General features: G+C 47.8%; 5 protein-coding genes across 5 annotated transcripts; 4 read left to right on the top strand and 1 right to left on the bottom strand.

Moving 5' to 3' along the window:
* Window positions 1-228: 228 nt before the first annotated feature.
* Window positions 229-1362, top strand: DFJ58DRAFT_737319 (uncharacterized protein; the record flags this gene model as incomplete). The annotated part of the gene is made up of 1 exon (XM_041386928.1): window positions 229-1362. The coding sequence occupies one exon, from the start codon at window positions 229-231 to the stop codon at window positions 1360-1362; it is 1134 nt and encodes a 377-aa protein (XP_041235185.1).
* A 3018-nt stretch (window positions 1363-4380) lies between these two features.
* Window positions 4381-4644, top strand: DFJ58DRAFT_671856 (uncharacterized protein; the record flags this gene model as incomplete). The annotated part of the gene is made up of 1 exon (XM_041382995.1): window positions 4381-4644. A coding segment is annotated over one exon (264 nt), but the record flags the coding sequence as incomplete, so codon positions are not given.
* A 685-nt stretch (window positions 4645-5329) lies between these two features.
* Window positions 5330-6616, top strand: DFJ58DRAFT_737317 (uncharacterized protein; the record flags this gene model as incomplete). Its single annotated transcript, XM_041386927.1, has 6 exons — window positions 5330-5442; window positions 5493-5879; window positions 5927-6189; window positions 6240-6306; window positions 6365-6384; window positions 6438-6616. The coding sequence occupies 6 exons, from the start codon at window positions 5330-5332 to the stop codon at window positions 6614-6616; spliced, it is 1029 nt and encodes a 342-aa protein (XP_041235183.1).
* Window positions 6617-7383: 767 nt separating this feature from the next.
* DFJ58DRAFT_737316 (uncharacterized protein) lies at window positions 7384-8758 on the bottom strand (the record flags this gene model as incomplete). Its single annotated transcript, XM_041386926.1, has 4 exons — window positions 7384-7619; window positions 8379-8389; window positions 8453-8644; window positions 8724-8758. The coding sequence occupies 4 exons, from the start codon at window positions 8756-8758 to the stop codon at window positions 7384-7386; spliced, it is 474 nt and encodes a 157-aa protein (XP_041235182.1).
* A 5744-nt stretch (window positions 8759-14502) lies between these two features.
* On the top strand, window positions 14503-15385 carry DFJ58DRAFT_737313 (uncharacterized protein; the record flags this gene model as incomplete). Its single annotated transcript, XM_041386925.1, has 2 exons — window positions 14503-15061; window positions 15180-15385. 2 exons carry the CDS (start codon window positions 14503-14505, stop codon window positions 15383-15385), a joined length of 765 nt encoding a protein of 254 aa, XP_041235181.1.
* Between the last annotated feature and the right edge of the window lie 428 nt (window positions 15386-15813).

Below are 15813 nucleotides of genomic sequence, written 5' to 3'. Positions count from 1 at the left end.
ACTCGGGAAAGGGGCACAGCGCACGAGCTGAGGCCGAAGCCCTTCGGATCAGATACTACTTGAGTACGGTCTTAACAGGAGTCAGTAGAACGACTCGCACAACCACTTGGGCTGTCAGATAAGGACATCATCAAGTATGCCTTGAAGTATACCGCGCCTAACGAGCGAGAGCTATTTCAGTACTATGAAGGTAACAACTATGAAGAGTTTGCTAATTCCGCCTTGTTTATGTACCCAGAATGCGGTACTCAGCACTGCTACACGCGCCCTAGCGCGATTTCCGCTATTCCGCTTCCGCCCCTTGAAGCGCCCCATGAAGCGCCACTTGTAGGCGCGCCTCAGCAACCAGAACACGCCTTAGAACAACCAGTAGCTGCAGCTATAGCGCCAGTACACGAAACACACGAAACACTTCCCCTTCCGCTTACTCCAACATCGCCTATTGTTGAAATCGCCATTGCACCAGCCTACATCGAGGCGCCTATAATAGGCGAGCCTACAGAGCCCCAAAGCGACCCAGAAGATCAGTTGGACGAAGTTGTTTTACCCCAGCAAGAAGTACATGCGCCTACCGCTATTGTGAACGCGCCAAACGCGCTACAAGACAAAATTGCGTCACCCATGGTCAGCAATGACCTCAAACATGCATCGCATTTTAGCGCGCCCATTCAGGAGTATTCTGCAGTGTCAGAGCTCCAAAACACGCCTTACATTGACCAGAGTTTGTCTCTGCTAAATCCGCTTGTTACTGATGATACCGCGCATATCGCGTGTTCCGCTTACAGTGACTATCACGCGCCAGTCAAGCATCCATGCATCGCATCACCCACCCACCATATAGATCATGTCTCAGGCGACCCTGACGCGCCTCCTGTGCACCCTATGGCGCCTGAGGTCGCGCATGTCACGCACTTTGAGGCATTGTATATTCAACCCTCGCATATTTCGCCTTTTTCGCTTATTTCGCGTTTTTCACTCTCATTGAGTTTTTCATCAGTTGCTAATGCTTCGCCTTTGCCTTCATTTAAGCTTACCATTATTCCCTCACTTAGGCGCCACAGTCGCGCGCCTCACGCCTTAATTCTCGCGCCTAAGGCGCCCATCATTACACCAAAGTTCTCCCTCCATCGCATTTTTACCACCTTATCACTTTTAAATCGCATTCCTCACATTCACCATGAACTATATTTCAATCAGCCATTCAGGCGCGACTTAGGCGTGCGCCTGACACATAAACATCCACCTACATCACTTCTTATCACCATTAACCTTGCATCACTTGTCCTTACTTGCATTTTCGCATTTTCGCCAATCGCGTCCATATCACCCTTTCATTTTATATCAAACACCATTCATTCATGATCAGGTGCCTATGTCGCCTTGATACATTGTCCATACTCATCATTCGCGCCTTATTCGCGCCTAATTTCGCTTCACATACATCCCTCACTAACGCGTTTTCAGAATATCATCCTATCCTCGTGCAAACAGAGGATATAATCATTTTCGCGCCTAAATGCGCTAACGCGCCAGCGTCGCCTATCGCCTATCATGCTGTAGTGCATTTCAACCACTGTCGCCTCGCCTCGCCTTGGCACGCGCCTAATAGGCGCCACCAAGTGCAAGAATTCATTCCTCCAGTTACTAGTCCGCCGCTATCGCGAGTTTGCAGAAGAATCAGTTCATACCCGGTTGAAGAAGTTGTTGCAGAGTCTTGAAGATGAAGATCACATCATTCCCTGTCGCCTCACGCGCCTTTGCCTCGCGCCTCATCCGCTTCAACCGCTTCAACAATCATTTTCGCTAAAATCACCATATACCGCGCTTTTCATAGGATATAGTTTGTTTTACCCTGGTTTTCGTCCAGCGCACTTTTCATTTTTCATTTCTCTCATCATAACATCGCCCAAAACACTAATAAAACACTGACATATATATATTCATAGATCCACTTAAAAGAAAACAACAAAAACAACAAAACCACCATAGACTCATGCCCACCTCACTCAGTAGGATATCATTTTCGCTTCTAACGCATGCCACGGCACCATGCACATTTTACCTTAGAATACTCCCCTATAGCGCCTCATTCGCGCGCTTATCGCCTTATTCCCGCGCCTCAAGCGCCTCGCGCGCGCGCTTTTCGCGCTTAGCGCATAGGAGGGTATAGATGTCAATAGTTGCACAAAGAAGACAAGACGGACAGGACATCCGCAAAGTTTATCATTTCATTTTCGCTTTTTTTTTTGCTTATAGTTATACTCATGTCATTCATTCCCTTAGCACCTGTTTCATAGCGCGCCTAGTGGGACTTGGTTTGGACATGGGTTGGACCGCTTCCTCAACATGCAGTTTCGCCTTCTACACCTTGGAGATCATTGGACATTCACCCCTTCACATTCCCTGCATAACACGACGCCTACGCGACATCGCGACATACGCGCTATTACGCACATCCGCGCATCTCAGGCGCCTCAAGCGCGAATGTTCCCGCGCCTAAAGCGCCATAGTCACGCCACACTCGCATCACCCACCATCCATTGTCATGAGTACTAGTTCGCATAATTACATCCTCTTGAAGTTGCACCATCGCTCGCATACTGCATTCACGCACTTCCGCTTTGCACGCGCGAATGTTCCCGCGCTTCGCGCGCCTATGTCGCCTTGTTCACGCGCCATAGACATGTCACTCTCGCCTCACTGCAATCATCTCCATACCATTCAGCCAGTTGCTATCATTGCATCCCCGCACTTACACTGTGTTTGCACACACCAGAGTCACTTCGCGCATTCCACTGTTCTACCGCGCTTTCACGCCCCTATGACGCCTTACGCCTGCGCCTTTCCCGCGCTTAGCGCGCCATAGTTACACCAGTCTCACCTCATCACATTCACCTCAGCCACACTCGCATAACACTCCTCTCTCATCACATACCTCCATTGCAACTTCGCTTGAGTTCACCACTTGATGCACTGAGTGGGGACACTCAGAATTTAAGCCCCCAGGAGATGTAGAGACTCGATCCTGGGTAGCCTCACAATGGCATATATTGCAACATAGGTCGAGTCTACAGTAATATGCATGCAAGCTAGTTAGTTCAGATTCAGATTCAGTCTCCGCTTCAATATATGTATATAGGTAGCTCATTGTAGTCAGTAGTTCTTTAGTTCAAACCTCTTTTGTATTAGCTCACTGCTAGCAATCCTAAGACGTCCCTGCTCATATTCTCTTTTCTGTTGTGATACCTTTGTTTGAGTCCTAGTCTCTGCCCCTGCGTTAATTCGTTATAAGGGTTGTGACATTATCTGTACTCCATGATTTTTATGTTTACACATCTGCTCAGGATACTCCATGAGAGTAAAGGCCTTGAGTTCGATGATGTGAGAGAGCTGACCTTGACTATCTAACGATTGACTGACTCCGGCCAGGTTCTCTTGTACAACTTTTTTGGAGATTCTGCCATAGATGGGTCATGCTGGCAGGTAGTTCTCGACGGGGTGGAGAGTCAAAGATATGTGCCCAATTTTTATTGTTGCAAGAGTCGGTACACTGGAATATGCATCGAGGTAAGTACACCACTCATCAATCAAGGAATAGACGTTATTTACTTTTATTAGTTGAAATTCCTCTATGTGGGGATTACCCGAGCAAGGAGGAACGTATGGATCTTTGACACGTCTGATGAGTCTGATGCTATGCATGTACATTTAGACTACCTGCATCTCGTGCGCTGCGTAATTCAATAATCCTCTATCCTCAGATTTTCTGGGAGTCTCAAAATCTGATCTGCACCTGTGCCCACGGCACCAATGTTTCTCCTCTAGCTGTCTCCTCTACTCCGGATGAATGGGCATCCTCTGGGCGCTCAATGTTCTTGCACAAGTGCTACTTGCAGGCTATCCATTGCTTCAAATGCGCTGGCCTTCACCACGAAGTGAAGGTTTGTGAAGCTTATCTACTATGGGAGGCAGCACGTTCCAGTGTCGGAGTGGCCTTGCCTAACGTTCAACAAAAGGCTTTTACTGCAGCAGAAGATGCCTTTGCTGACTGTGGCGCAGCTGCGACAGGCAATGAGAGGCATCAATATTACCGCACCTTGGCGGACTGCTACGTCCGAGGAGGACAAGACCTCAAAGCTGCTGATACCTATCTTGAGGGCAAAGAGTTTGAGCTAGCTGCAAAGAAATACCGCAAGACTGGATCTTTTGACAGGACGCTCCATGTCCTTACTGACCACCATGCCATGATACCTGAAAAGACCGCGACAGATTTGCAGATGGTATGTCGGCTTCATTACTGCGGCAGAAGCGATGATCCGTATGTGACCACAATTTTACTATGATTTGGTTTAATAGTGATCGTGCAGAGCCCCTGTACCTCTATTCTCGTCAGTTGACAAGGAACTCAAGTTTTTGGAGGAATACGACTTGGATTGTACTCGTATTCCCCTTCTGGAGTCTCGCTCAATGTACTATGAAGTCGCGGAGATACACTTATCAGGGAACTGCCACATGGAAGCAGTTCAAGCATTCCTCGAGGACAACAGAAATATTGATTCAACTTCTCGTGCGGCCGACACTCTTCTGGAAATCATGTGGTGCAAATGCTCATTCAGGATCACCCCCCGAAGCCGCTGTTGCTGACGATTCCGTGCGGCAAGCTGCCGCCCTCGCTGATCAGCTGCAGATGAAGAAACTGAAGCCCATGACTCGTAATTTGGTATATATTGCACATTACTGAAACATACTAACTGAACTGATTCATATGCAGGTTTTGATGTTTCAGAGTATCTTGTGAGAAGATCACGAGTCATTGAAGAAACTCGCACTTACCTTCCAGCAATGTGGTCATTACACTGCCGCTCTCCATTGCCTGGATCACTTTTTCACTCGACCGACAGACATTCGCCCTTTCCAATTCCATGAAATGGCAAGCTTTCTTGAAACATTTCATACCTATGCATGACTACTCTATCAAACTTCGACCTTGCATGACCCCTTAGGGCGCCGCGAATGCGATGTGCAAAGACTGTTTTCAATTGAGCCACTGTCGGACGACGAGTTTCTCATACCGAGTGGAACGTTCCTGTACAATAACATGACAGGAACTCCTCAGAACAACCGTCTTTTTTCGGTGCATCAGTCTGGATATACAGCCTCTCGTAAAGATGCGACAGAATTGATCTATTTGTCCATTCGAACTGTCTTGCAGGACAAGGTTTTGGCACTCGATGAAATGTGTTGCCGCACTCCGATCTTTGTGCAGTGCTTGCCACACATTGTCTATGGGAACTGTCGAAGAAACGGATGCCCCCAGGAACATGTCACAATGTTGAATTTGAACCATGCGCAATATAACGCCCACGTTGCGATCCATATGCAGCTGATTCTCATCTTACAACTCTTGTATTCTGCGCATCCTAATATGATGCGGTGGAAAAGGTGCGCCCAGTGTTGTTGATGGCTGAAGTATACACTAATACTGTTGTTAGTATGAGGAACTGGCTCGAACACCTTCATGAGGCGCCGACTCCGCCCTTGTTCGTTCAAGGTTCCTTTGCAGACCTCGATTTGACCCTCATTCCACATGGTTTAGCTGGCTTGAGAGTGGTGAGGAGCTGGATTCGTGAATCTTTCTACCGTTTGAACCCATTCACGAGCCCTCAATTTCTGACGACCTTGATGAGAATCACCAGTTTGGGTTTCACTTTTGACAGAGATGGTGCTCTCGCCTACATCACTCAGGCAAAGTGTCTCACCCAAAATAAATCTGTCGAGCTTCTCCGCAAAACAGATAATCGCTACCTGGTGATGGACATGCTCAATTCTTACCGAGGAGGTACTCCGAACAGTATATCATCGGGAATTCTGTTTCTACAGTGAGTTTACACCTTGTGTTCACATGCTAATGCTAAAAATTCTCTAGGTATGTCCTCAATAACCGTTTACGCGTCAACCTATCTGTTTTATGTGACTGCATTGAGGATATCCTTTCCTCTTTCATTATCAATCACAGAATGGATCCCACCCTCGACGAACTTCCACTGCACGGTGTTGTTCTTCCATCTAACTGGTTGATCTCCCCCTACAAGTTTTCTGTGAAAAAGGACGTCGAACCGCAGTTAATAGGCTCACTTTTGGATGCAATAGGGAATCTTATAAAGAAGTTGCGTGTGGTTGGTGCCACGGGTAGAACTTTTGCACACTGCAGACCGTGTTTAATGCTCACGAATCAGCAGATTTTATGTGGCTTGCACATGTTACCAATGTTACACCGTTGCTTCGCAATATTTTCATCTTCCGGCTGTAAGTCTAGTTGACTACCTATATACGAGACAAGTCACTTATCCCTACACATCAACAGTTGCAGGGCTCTTTGCCTTGGTGTGTCTGCTCCAGCTCGTCGCCATTCAACAACTTTTAATTTATTGTAACAGTCGCTCACAACACACGATACCCCATGGTCAAGCGCAAAGTCAATTCGATCGTGCTTCATCTGCACAGAACCAAAAGACCTCAGTACCCTGCATACTATGGAAAACTCGTGGACGACGTTGTTGAGTATATGGCGCTTTTGTGCGACAGAAGAATGCCTCGCTTGGATGGCTACCTGTGAGCTGTTCTCGATTTCGATACCAGCAATGCTCCAAGTGATCTTGTCAAACTTGTTCACAAGACGAGGCAGTCTACTCAAATCTCGAAAGTGCGACAACTGTTTTATGAAAAGGCCAGTGAAATTTCCCACCCTTGGCAGCACTTTTTAGAGCTTCTCACGGTCTGTTAGACCCGGTTTCCTTGTAGAGCGCAACTGGTCTCTGAGACCACCCTCCCCAGGGAGGTTCTCACCAAATTCCCTAACAGGTTTATGCAACCCTCTCACACACCTCCACGAGGAGCAACCCTCCCGCCCTGCATCCGTTTGCGCACCTCGTCAGTATCCCTTGCCTCGCCTCAAGAGGCACAACGGTACCCTTGCGAACCACCTCACGGACTCGTCTGTTATCATCAAGAGGGTAGCCCTGCCAGTCTTAGTGGCCTCATTGAGAGCCTGGAGAGCCCTAGCACATTATACCAAGCTTCTCCCGTCATTAATATTGTTAGTATAGTGACCCTCTCGTAGCCTCCCACCATTTCCGTTACTGGTTATGTTATTTTATTCAATCAGTTACTTATGTTTGGTGAGATCTCCACAGGTTTTCCGATGCGCGAAGACATTAGTGTTCTGAGATGTCCTGGATGAGACAAGCAGGCTATGCAACTGCTATACTAGTATTGACATAACAAATTACAAAGCATAGTAGCTACCAATGTAAGTGGGGTAGGGTGGTCATGACAGAGCAACTAGACAATGAGGAAAGGCATGAGGAGGGTTGTGAGTCGTGACTATGGATTTAATACATCCCTGAAGGGTGCATTGTAGGTGCGAGAGGGTGCGAGAGAGGGTGCGAGAGAGGGTGCAGGAGGGTGCAGTGGATATATGAGAGGGTACGAAGGAGGATGCGAGAGGATGCGTTGGATATATGAGAGGGTATGAAGGGAGGATGCGAGAGGGTATGAGAGAGGATACGAGAGGGTATGAGGGAGGATGTGAGAGGGTACGCTGGATGTATGAGAGTGCGCTGGATGTATGAGAGAGTGCGCTGGATGTATGAGAGAACCAGTCTGCAAATACCAACAAAAACATACCCTTGTACTAGCAGTATTCCTCTGGTGGGTCTTCAGGCTGAGTGTTTGAGTCTACAATTATGTTCGAGCCCTCAGAAGAGCTTGCACCCGGAGACGGAGAAAGAAACGATATGATACAAGTCATTCCTGGCTTAAATAGAGCTGATGTTGAGGGATGAATCTCGATGATTAAGCGAGTGCTTGGTGCAGAGACAGAATGAACTCACATAAACCAGCGAGGGCACCTCATACTGTGCAGCATACCGATCCAATGAATAGACGAGAGAGGCCACAGAGGGCTAGCTAACCATGCCTGGTGCAGGATGCCCTACATACGGGCAAGGAGGTCGTGTATGCGTTCAAGGTAGATTTCCAAGTAGGATACCTTGACGACATATTCAAGGTGAGAGTTCGATTCCACGATTGATTTAAAAATCTGTTCCGTGATGCGGGGTATAATTCCCTTCAGATCCGAAGAGTCAATGTCCGCGCCCTAGGTAACAAAATTCAGGAGGGAAATTTAAAATGATATGAATTGAACGCGCCATCATGCTGAATGTCTTTCCACTACCAGTCTGGCCATACGCAAAGACCGTGCCATTGTAGCCATCCAGGACATCTTATTACCGTATTAGCAATACTATCCTTCCGCGAAATGATTTAACAGTGCATGAAAGGCACTCGATATCACAAGACGGGGTGCCTTCTCTCACCTTTCACAATGCTGCATTAGGAGGTAATCAGATGAGGTACACGACAAAGATGTGTGGTTCTCGGAGCCACTCACTCTTTAACACCGTAATCGAATACTTTGTGTTGTTTTGTGCCCATCAGAAAAACTCTGTCGAATGTGAATCCATCCTTCTCTGGCCCAGAAACGGCCTGCGAGTTCTTCATCTGCACGGTCTGAAGATTCTCATCGAAGGCGACTACGATATCGCCGCCCTCTCTGAGTTCGAGAGCATTTTGGGGCCGAAACCTATTCAGTCGCGTCAGTAAGTGATTAGAGAGACACTTCGTGCATCTTGATTGAATCCCGAAGCTAGGTTAAGACGCACCGACAAACAACCTTAATATTGGTTGAGGACGCCATGATGGTGCGTCTAAGAAAGAAAGAAAGAAAATCTAAGGTACTTGTGTGGCCAGTAGTTGCGCTATCAACGAATGGTTCGAAGTCTAAGAAATCATTTTGGACACGGGCCCTAGGGTATGACATGGGTCGACCCGGGTCATACCCACACCCGACCCGCGGGTACTGAAACTTTCAGAGGCCTACCCATACCCACCCGGGTCAGAGCATCGCGGGTGCACAGAGTATATAGGCTGCATCGAACTTGACAAGGTAAGGTCGAGGCTTGAGAGGGCGTCTGTTGGAAGACGGAGGAGTAAACGACAATGGAAAATTGATATGCACTGACCGCTACAATGGTTTGTTTGGTTCTGCGGCAGCTTGTACACAAAGTCATGTGACATGACGCGACGCTCTGATTCAATGAAAATCCTTTACACGATGCAGATGAATCACCACGTCGAGGACGGACACAGCGCTGGGCGCCTGTTTACCATAAATATATATGTTCACCGTTCCCCTTCCTCACGACAATTCCTGCATGAACTGATTCCAACCGTCAAGACATCATGGCAGTCAAAACATTGGCCACCACCTTTAGAGTGCGCCATGACGACTCAGAGGACATTGCTCTTCAAAACCTCAAGGATAGTAATACAGCTATGCCACCTGCGGTGCCTGCGCCGCCATAAGTTCTGTCCTCTTATTTTCCTTACTTTTGCTGACTGATGCTCTCCCCAGATATCGCGTATGTAGTGGCATTTTTGCTTATCTACTTGCTGACTCTGAGGTTCCTCATACTTAGATACAACATCGAACCATTCTTTTTCACGTCCTCCATAAATTGCATACCCTCACAATATCAGGAAGCACTTGTCCATAACGAAGGAGATCGTAAGTTCAAATCTTCCATTTTGGATGCCATGCTGATATTGTGCGATAGACATTACTATTACCCTGCCATTTGTACGAACGCTGCGCAAAAATTCTCGATCATCACCCACCTCTCTAACATCGCTATCGCAACCCCCAAGTAAGCGACCCATCATCTGTCATAGTCATCCTGTTCACCTTCAACAGATACTCAGATCAACACCCAGGCTCCTTTCCCAATGAGTGGTATGTGTATCAAGATCCTTATATTCACATTCCAACGTCCGTCCTAGATGGCAGCATGCTCTTCATTGACCTCCTCGTAATTCACATGGTTCAGGACGTAAAGACAAGCACCATCATCTCCTACCATCCTGAGTCCACATGGTGCCGGACATCCGCGAAGCGCCTTCACTCGCTCATGCAGCTTGTAGGGGGCAGTGTATACTGGCAAAAAATATTTGCCAAGTCAAAAGACCCGATGTTCCTCTTCCTTGCGATTTTGTGTATCTCTTGCACTATCAATCACTCCTTCATAACTTTAAGGTATCAGTACAATTTATCGCGAAGACCCACATCCGGCCATGGACTCTACTTATGAAGACGGAGTCTGAGAATCTACTCAGCAAAATTGATCGTCTAGAAAAGCGATGTGCGATGCTGTCCGACCGACTGAAGAATGCGATGACCCTTGCTTTTGCGACTGTTAATCTCAACGACAGTAGGCAGACGTGAAAACTGACGGAGGCGACAGTCAGGGACTCGGCAGCTATGAAACAGGTATCCTTCTTTCCTGAAACTTAAGACGAAGTCTGGGTCCATCAACGCCCCCAAGCGGAGTATGAAAGTCGTTTGCTTGCTCAATGTCTGCAACAGCGCCAAGCATGTACCATCTTACTATAGGGACGTTGATTTCCATGTTTTATTGAATTCAAACCATGTTATCAAATCTAAGTTACATCTCTGCGAGTCTGGACTCTGGAGTTCTGCCAATTTTTGCTAACTTGAACACTATCGTGAACATTGACAATGATTGAAGCTTGCGAGGGTGGATGAGACTTGGAGGTTCAGCGCTTCAGCAGCCAATCAGATGACGAATAAAACTCGTACTGAAACATAAAACCCTGATTGTGGACTGAATATTGATGATAGCAGCACTTTGAATGGTCCAAAATAGCAGCACAGTAGTCCTTGCATATTGCAAGACACCATGAAGTACTCTTGTGAGGGAAATGACTTGGAACATGACACTCTTCGTGCAAAGTGTGGGTTGTTGCAACAGCCGCCACCAATAACTATGTATAGTCAGTGTACGGTACTACTAGTACTAGACCAAAATTCATCACAGTATTGAACTCAACAACCTACCACAACCACCTCTCCACTGAGTCGCTAACGGCCTTCAATGGCATACCTCTTCAACATCTGCCTCCAAATCTTTGAAGCTACTAGATTATGTTTCTTTGACAAATCTTAGCCTGCTTAAACTCGGATTTTCACGGTGACTGCTTGTACTTTTGTCTACATTCACTGCCTGCGATGTCACTCTCAGCTAGGCCACTGCTAACGACAAATCCTGCACTCTCGGCCTCCTGCTGTTATCTGACACTGTCATCCTGCTACCACCACCCGTAGTGGCTGGGGCCTGTTCTTTTGGTCATGGGACATGGGGATGCGTTGGACCGTGATGAGATGATAGATTTCGTTATGAGCTGCTGGGATGAAGAGGCAGGTTTGTTCCCATCAAAAGATCCATGCCATCTCGAGCTCACATTATCTCCCAATGAGCGCATCCTCGCAACCACAGAATACTTTCAAAAGACAGCGCAACTATGGAACCTCGAAACCAATCAACCCATCGGAACACCACTTCATCATGAAGACTACGTGAACTCCGCGACCTTTTCTGCAAACAGAAAGTTCCTCGTCACTGGCTGCAATGATGACCACCTATACATATGGGACGTTTGCGCTATCGTCAACGAAGCTGGCCTTCCATCAGATATCGTAAGTTCATATACATTTCATTTTCGATGACACTGACAACGGATCTGCTCCCCCAGGTTGATGCTACACCACGACCAGCGCCAAAGATGAAATGTACTCCTCAAATACCTCCAGGGTTTTTTGGCGATGCACTGCGAGAGGCTAATGTATGTGATCTCTATCTACTATTCGATACTTTGACAAATATATCGTCAGTTGCGTACTCGTCTATCCCAATCCCATGGGCCGCATAACCGTCCCACTCCAGCACCACGTCAACGCACCCTCAGTCCTTTTCCTCCTTTTGGCACCACTCCAAGTCACATGGAGCAACTGAACGCGACACCCAATCCCGATCCCGACCTTTTAGCTGGACTCGAAACCTAGCATTCGGCATACTCCGCAGACGAGATAGATCGGACATTGAGTTGCGAAAGGTTGAGGTCCTGTGCACAGCGGGAAAGCCTGTGCGTTTTTTGCTCTTTCACGGTTCTTCTTTATCGCTGAGTCCTCTTTGCGCAGAGATACTATCACGCCAGAAAGAAGAAGCCAGCTACCAGCTCATCTCGAGCCCCCAATACTCATACCACGCAACAACCCAGCGGAGCAGCACAGAGCACATCATCATCATCACAGCAATCACGTTCCACTACCGCTGCTTCAACATTTCCTGCAGTCACTAGTGCCGCAGGGACAACGGGAACACCCTCGCATCCTTATATCCCTGTTGTTGTATGGATGTGGCGTGTTCGTTTTGTGGGCTGGCTGTGTTGCATACCTATTCAGAGCACAAGCGGTGAATATTAGTGACGCAGTCCCAACTACCGCATTGGCTACTAGAACGACGCCGCAACGCAATATCACTGTAATACAGGACACGTTCCTTGTTCCTTATTGTCATTTTCTATCGTTACTACGCGACCTGGCGCGATTCAGTGGACAACTATTACAAGATGACTCCTTTGTTACCTGCAGACTCTCCTCCCTACACTCTAAGAACCTCAATTGTCGCATTCAGATCGCTCTGGATCTGCTGCTTGAGGACTCTAAGATAGACAACCAGTGCATGAACGAAGGGTTTTCCATACCACCTCATTCGCCACGGGCCACCTCGCGCCTCCGCCGGACTCCATCCCCTTTTCGCCGGAGGGCTACATCAATGAGCCACCTATCCAGTTTTTGCTGCCGGCCTGCCACACATCATCTTTATGCCGCAGTTCTACATAGTAGTTTTGGGTTGTCGTGTTCCATGACTTCCGTTGAGCCACAGGGTGGCCTTTACAATGATTGGGCACCCCCGAGTCCACTGAGTTGCAAACTCGACGCATTTGTGCAAAGCGCTGGACCCTGTCCATCTTGTACACTCTCACCCTCAAACATGTCATTCAACAGTTGTTCGTGCGCACCTACTGAAGACGGAGAAGTGAATTAAGCGTTGAGAAGCAGTCAGAGAACTAAAGGATGGTGTATGTCGCATGAATTAAGTACATTATCCATTCCTTGAGGGTAAATAAGACTGGTCCGAGTGACACATACGTATATACGGTACAGCATAAAGTTGAATCGAGATTTGCCAAATTATAACTAAGAAACAGAGACAATGATGAAATAAAGGGGGAAAAAAGAAATTTTATTGAACTTCATGACGCTGACTGAAAACTCAGCAGGTGCGATGACGGACTTTATGCAGAAACCAAGGAGCTACGATAGCAATGAAAAGTGGAATGAAAACTAGACCAGACAGCGACGTAAGGGATACATAGGGCAGGACGTCTTGAGGCAGAAGAGGGAGATTACAGCACGAGTAGGGTATCGGTGGCGAGCAGCGGGCATGGATACGTGTCGATGGCTCTAGGGTTCCAGCCCTGAAATTATCGCTGTAAATCGGCACGCCTATAACCTAGATTAGTGAAAGTTCAAAAGACAACTAAAGCGACGGAACGTATGAATAAATGTGCTACATTTGTACAAGGGTGTGATTAAGGGAGAGAATTTGGGGAACATTTTTGGGCGAAGATGTGTAGCGCCTCCTCCTGCGACTGAAGGAATCGGATTAGTAGTTCATTTGCACGGTGAACACAACAAACGATGATGAGTAGCGTTGAAGTTCCGAAAATAAATTCTGAGATTTCAGAGAGGCATTATGGATAGCCAAATTAGGAGGATGGAACAAGGGTGCGAGAGGGTGCGAGAGGGTGCGAGAGGGTGCAACAGAGGTGCGAGAGGGTGTGAGAAGAGGGTTCGACGGAGGGTGCAACAGAGGTGCAACAGAGGTGCGAGAGGGTGCGAGAGAATGTGACAGAGGGTGCAACAGAGGATGCATCTGAGGAGGCAATGGACGTACAAGAGTGGTGCGAGATGATGAACAGGATACCAATTAGTGTACTAAGAACTTGGGAATGATATGATCACGTACTTAGAGCAAAGCTATTGAAACACACCTGCAAAACTACTGAGCTGACCCAAGAAAAGCAATATGTTGAATAGCGCTTGTGTTAGTGGAGGAAGTATACACAGACAAATCGAATGAGCAGCAGCCTCAGGCTGAGTGGGGGCACAATGCGTGACAGCCTGAGTGCATGTGGAGGTATGACTCAGGCGGTAGTGGAGGCATGATGGGCGGTAGTGGTAATACAGTAGATAGCAGTGGGTGTGGCGCCAGAATAGCGTCTGGAAAGATTGATAGCATTGGAGGTATCCTGAAGGCCTACATGGGAGGGGCCCTGGAGGCTCGTAAGGAGGTGCTGGAGGCCCGCGAGGGAATGCGAGAGCATGTACTATTATTAGATGGCGGGAGGGTGGGTCTCAGAGACTAGTTTCTCATAACATAGAAACTGGGTCTCTTAGACCCTTTATAGGCACCGAGAAGTGCTGCCTGAGGTGAAATTTCCTATCTTCTTTCCTCGCACATGGTCACTGCACAGTCAGCGTTGAGGGTGGAGGCAGCTACCTTCGTGCCTCGCATGCAGCATCCCAGAGATGATGTAGAGATTTGTTGTGTCGAGAAGGAGAACTTGGAGCATATACCCCAGGAAGCCAATGAAGAGGAAGTGGAGGAGGAAGAAGTTTCAGTGGCTGTTGATTCCGAGTCCACTGATAGTGTTGAAGACATGGACGAGGCGGTCACATCCTTTACATCCCTTGACCCTGTGCTAGATGAGTCCCTTCACTCCAACAGGCCATCGAAAGAGCAAGACCGAGCAGCTCACAGGATTCAGTATGCATATCGCTGTCACGTTTCGCATCGCTCAGGCTCCGCGGTCGATGTAGAAATTGATGCAATATTCAGGACATGCCTCAAGGAGACGCGGTCCTCTGAATGGCGTCCAAGTTATTACCGACTTCTTTTCCTTGGACCATTGCCACACCTTCTGGCGTGCCTGGAACAAGGCATTACCCTAACCCACGCTGCCAAAGCGAAGATGAAAGACCTCAGTGAGGTGTCCCATGAAAAGCTTGAGGAGTTGGGTAGGCAGAGAAGCGAGATCACGTCAGTCAAACTTACCCAGCCTCATACAATGATTAACGTGCAGTCTTGTTTACAGATCGCTCCTCAAAAAGGGCTTGTGATCACGCAATAAGCTAGAGCCTTCCTCACCAGATCATCGTACCCGGGACATTGACGCCCTCAAACATGCAGTGTTGGAGGTCGGAGAATTCATTCAGAAAGTTCCTGGCAGCACGAAGGATATGCAAACCAACTTTCAAATGGCTCATAAGGGAATCGTTGCGGAGAAGAAACTATTTCGCGTGCAAAAGGAGAAGCCTGCTCTTAACGTCGAGGACCTATAGATCCAGTTTAGAGATTATAATATTACATGTTTAGTCTTAGTCTCCCATAGTAGTCCTTCTTTCTTCATTATGTCGAACATGCGAGCATAAACGATGGCACGACCGCTGCAACTTAATAATTTATTAGCATGATACCCACCATGCTGGCGCAGGCGAAGGACTGATTACTGGCAGTAATTCCGGGATAATTACACAGATTGCAAAGTACTTCCGGTATGCTCGAGAAGTCTCTGATTGTCACCTGGGGGGTGCCGTGGGGTTGACTCACCATGCCTGTTTGCAGCCAATCTGCGCCCACTAACCCAACAGCCACTCTTCTTCACTCTGGGTCAACAACCAATCGCACTCGTGCCAGGTTGGCAGCCAGTCTCGCCCGCGGTGAACGCTTCGTGTGCACAGCTGATCCTTTACTTGGCAGCGACTTTGGG

The sequence above is a fragment of the Suillus subalutaceus genome (assembly GCF_016647625.1).
Source record: "Suillus subalutaceus strain FC151 chromosome Unknown DFJ58scaffold_344, whole genome shotgun sequence".
Lineage (NCBI taxonomy): Eukaryota > Fungi > Basidiomycota > Agaricomycetes > Boletales > Suillaceae > Suillus > Suillus subalutaceus.
The sequence above is the reverse complement of the archived record's forward strand: the minus strand, read 5'-3'. Positions and strand labels throughout refer to the sequence as shown.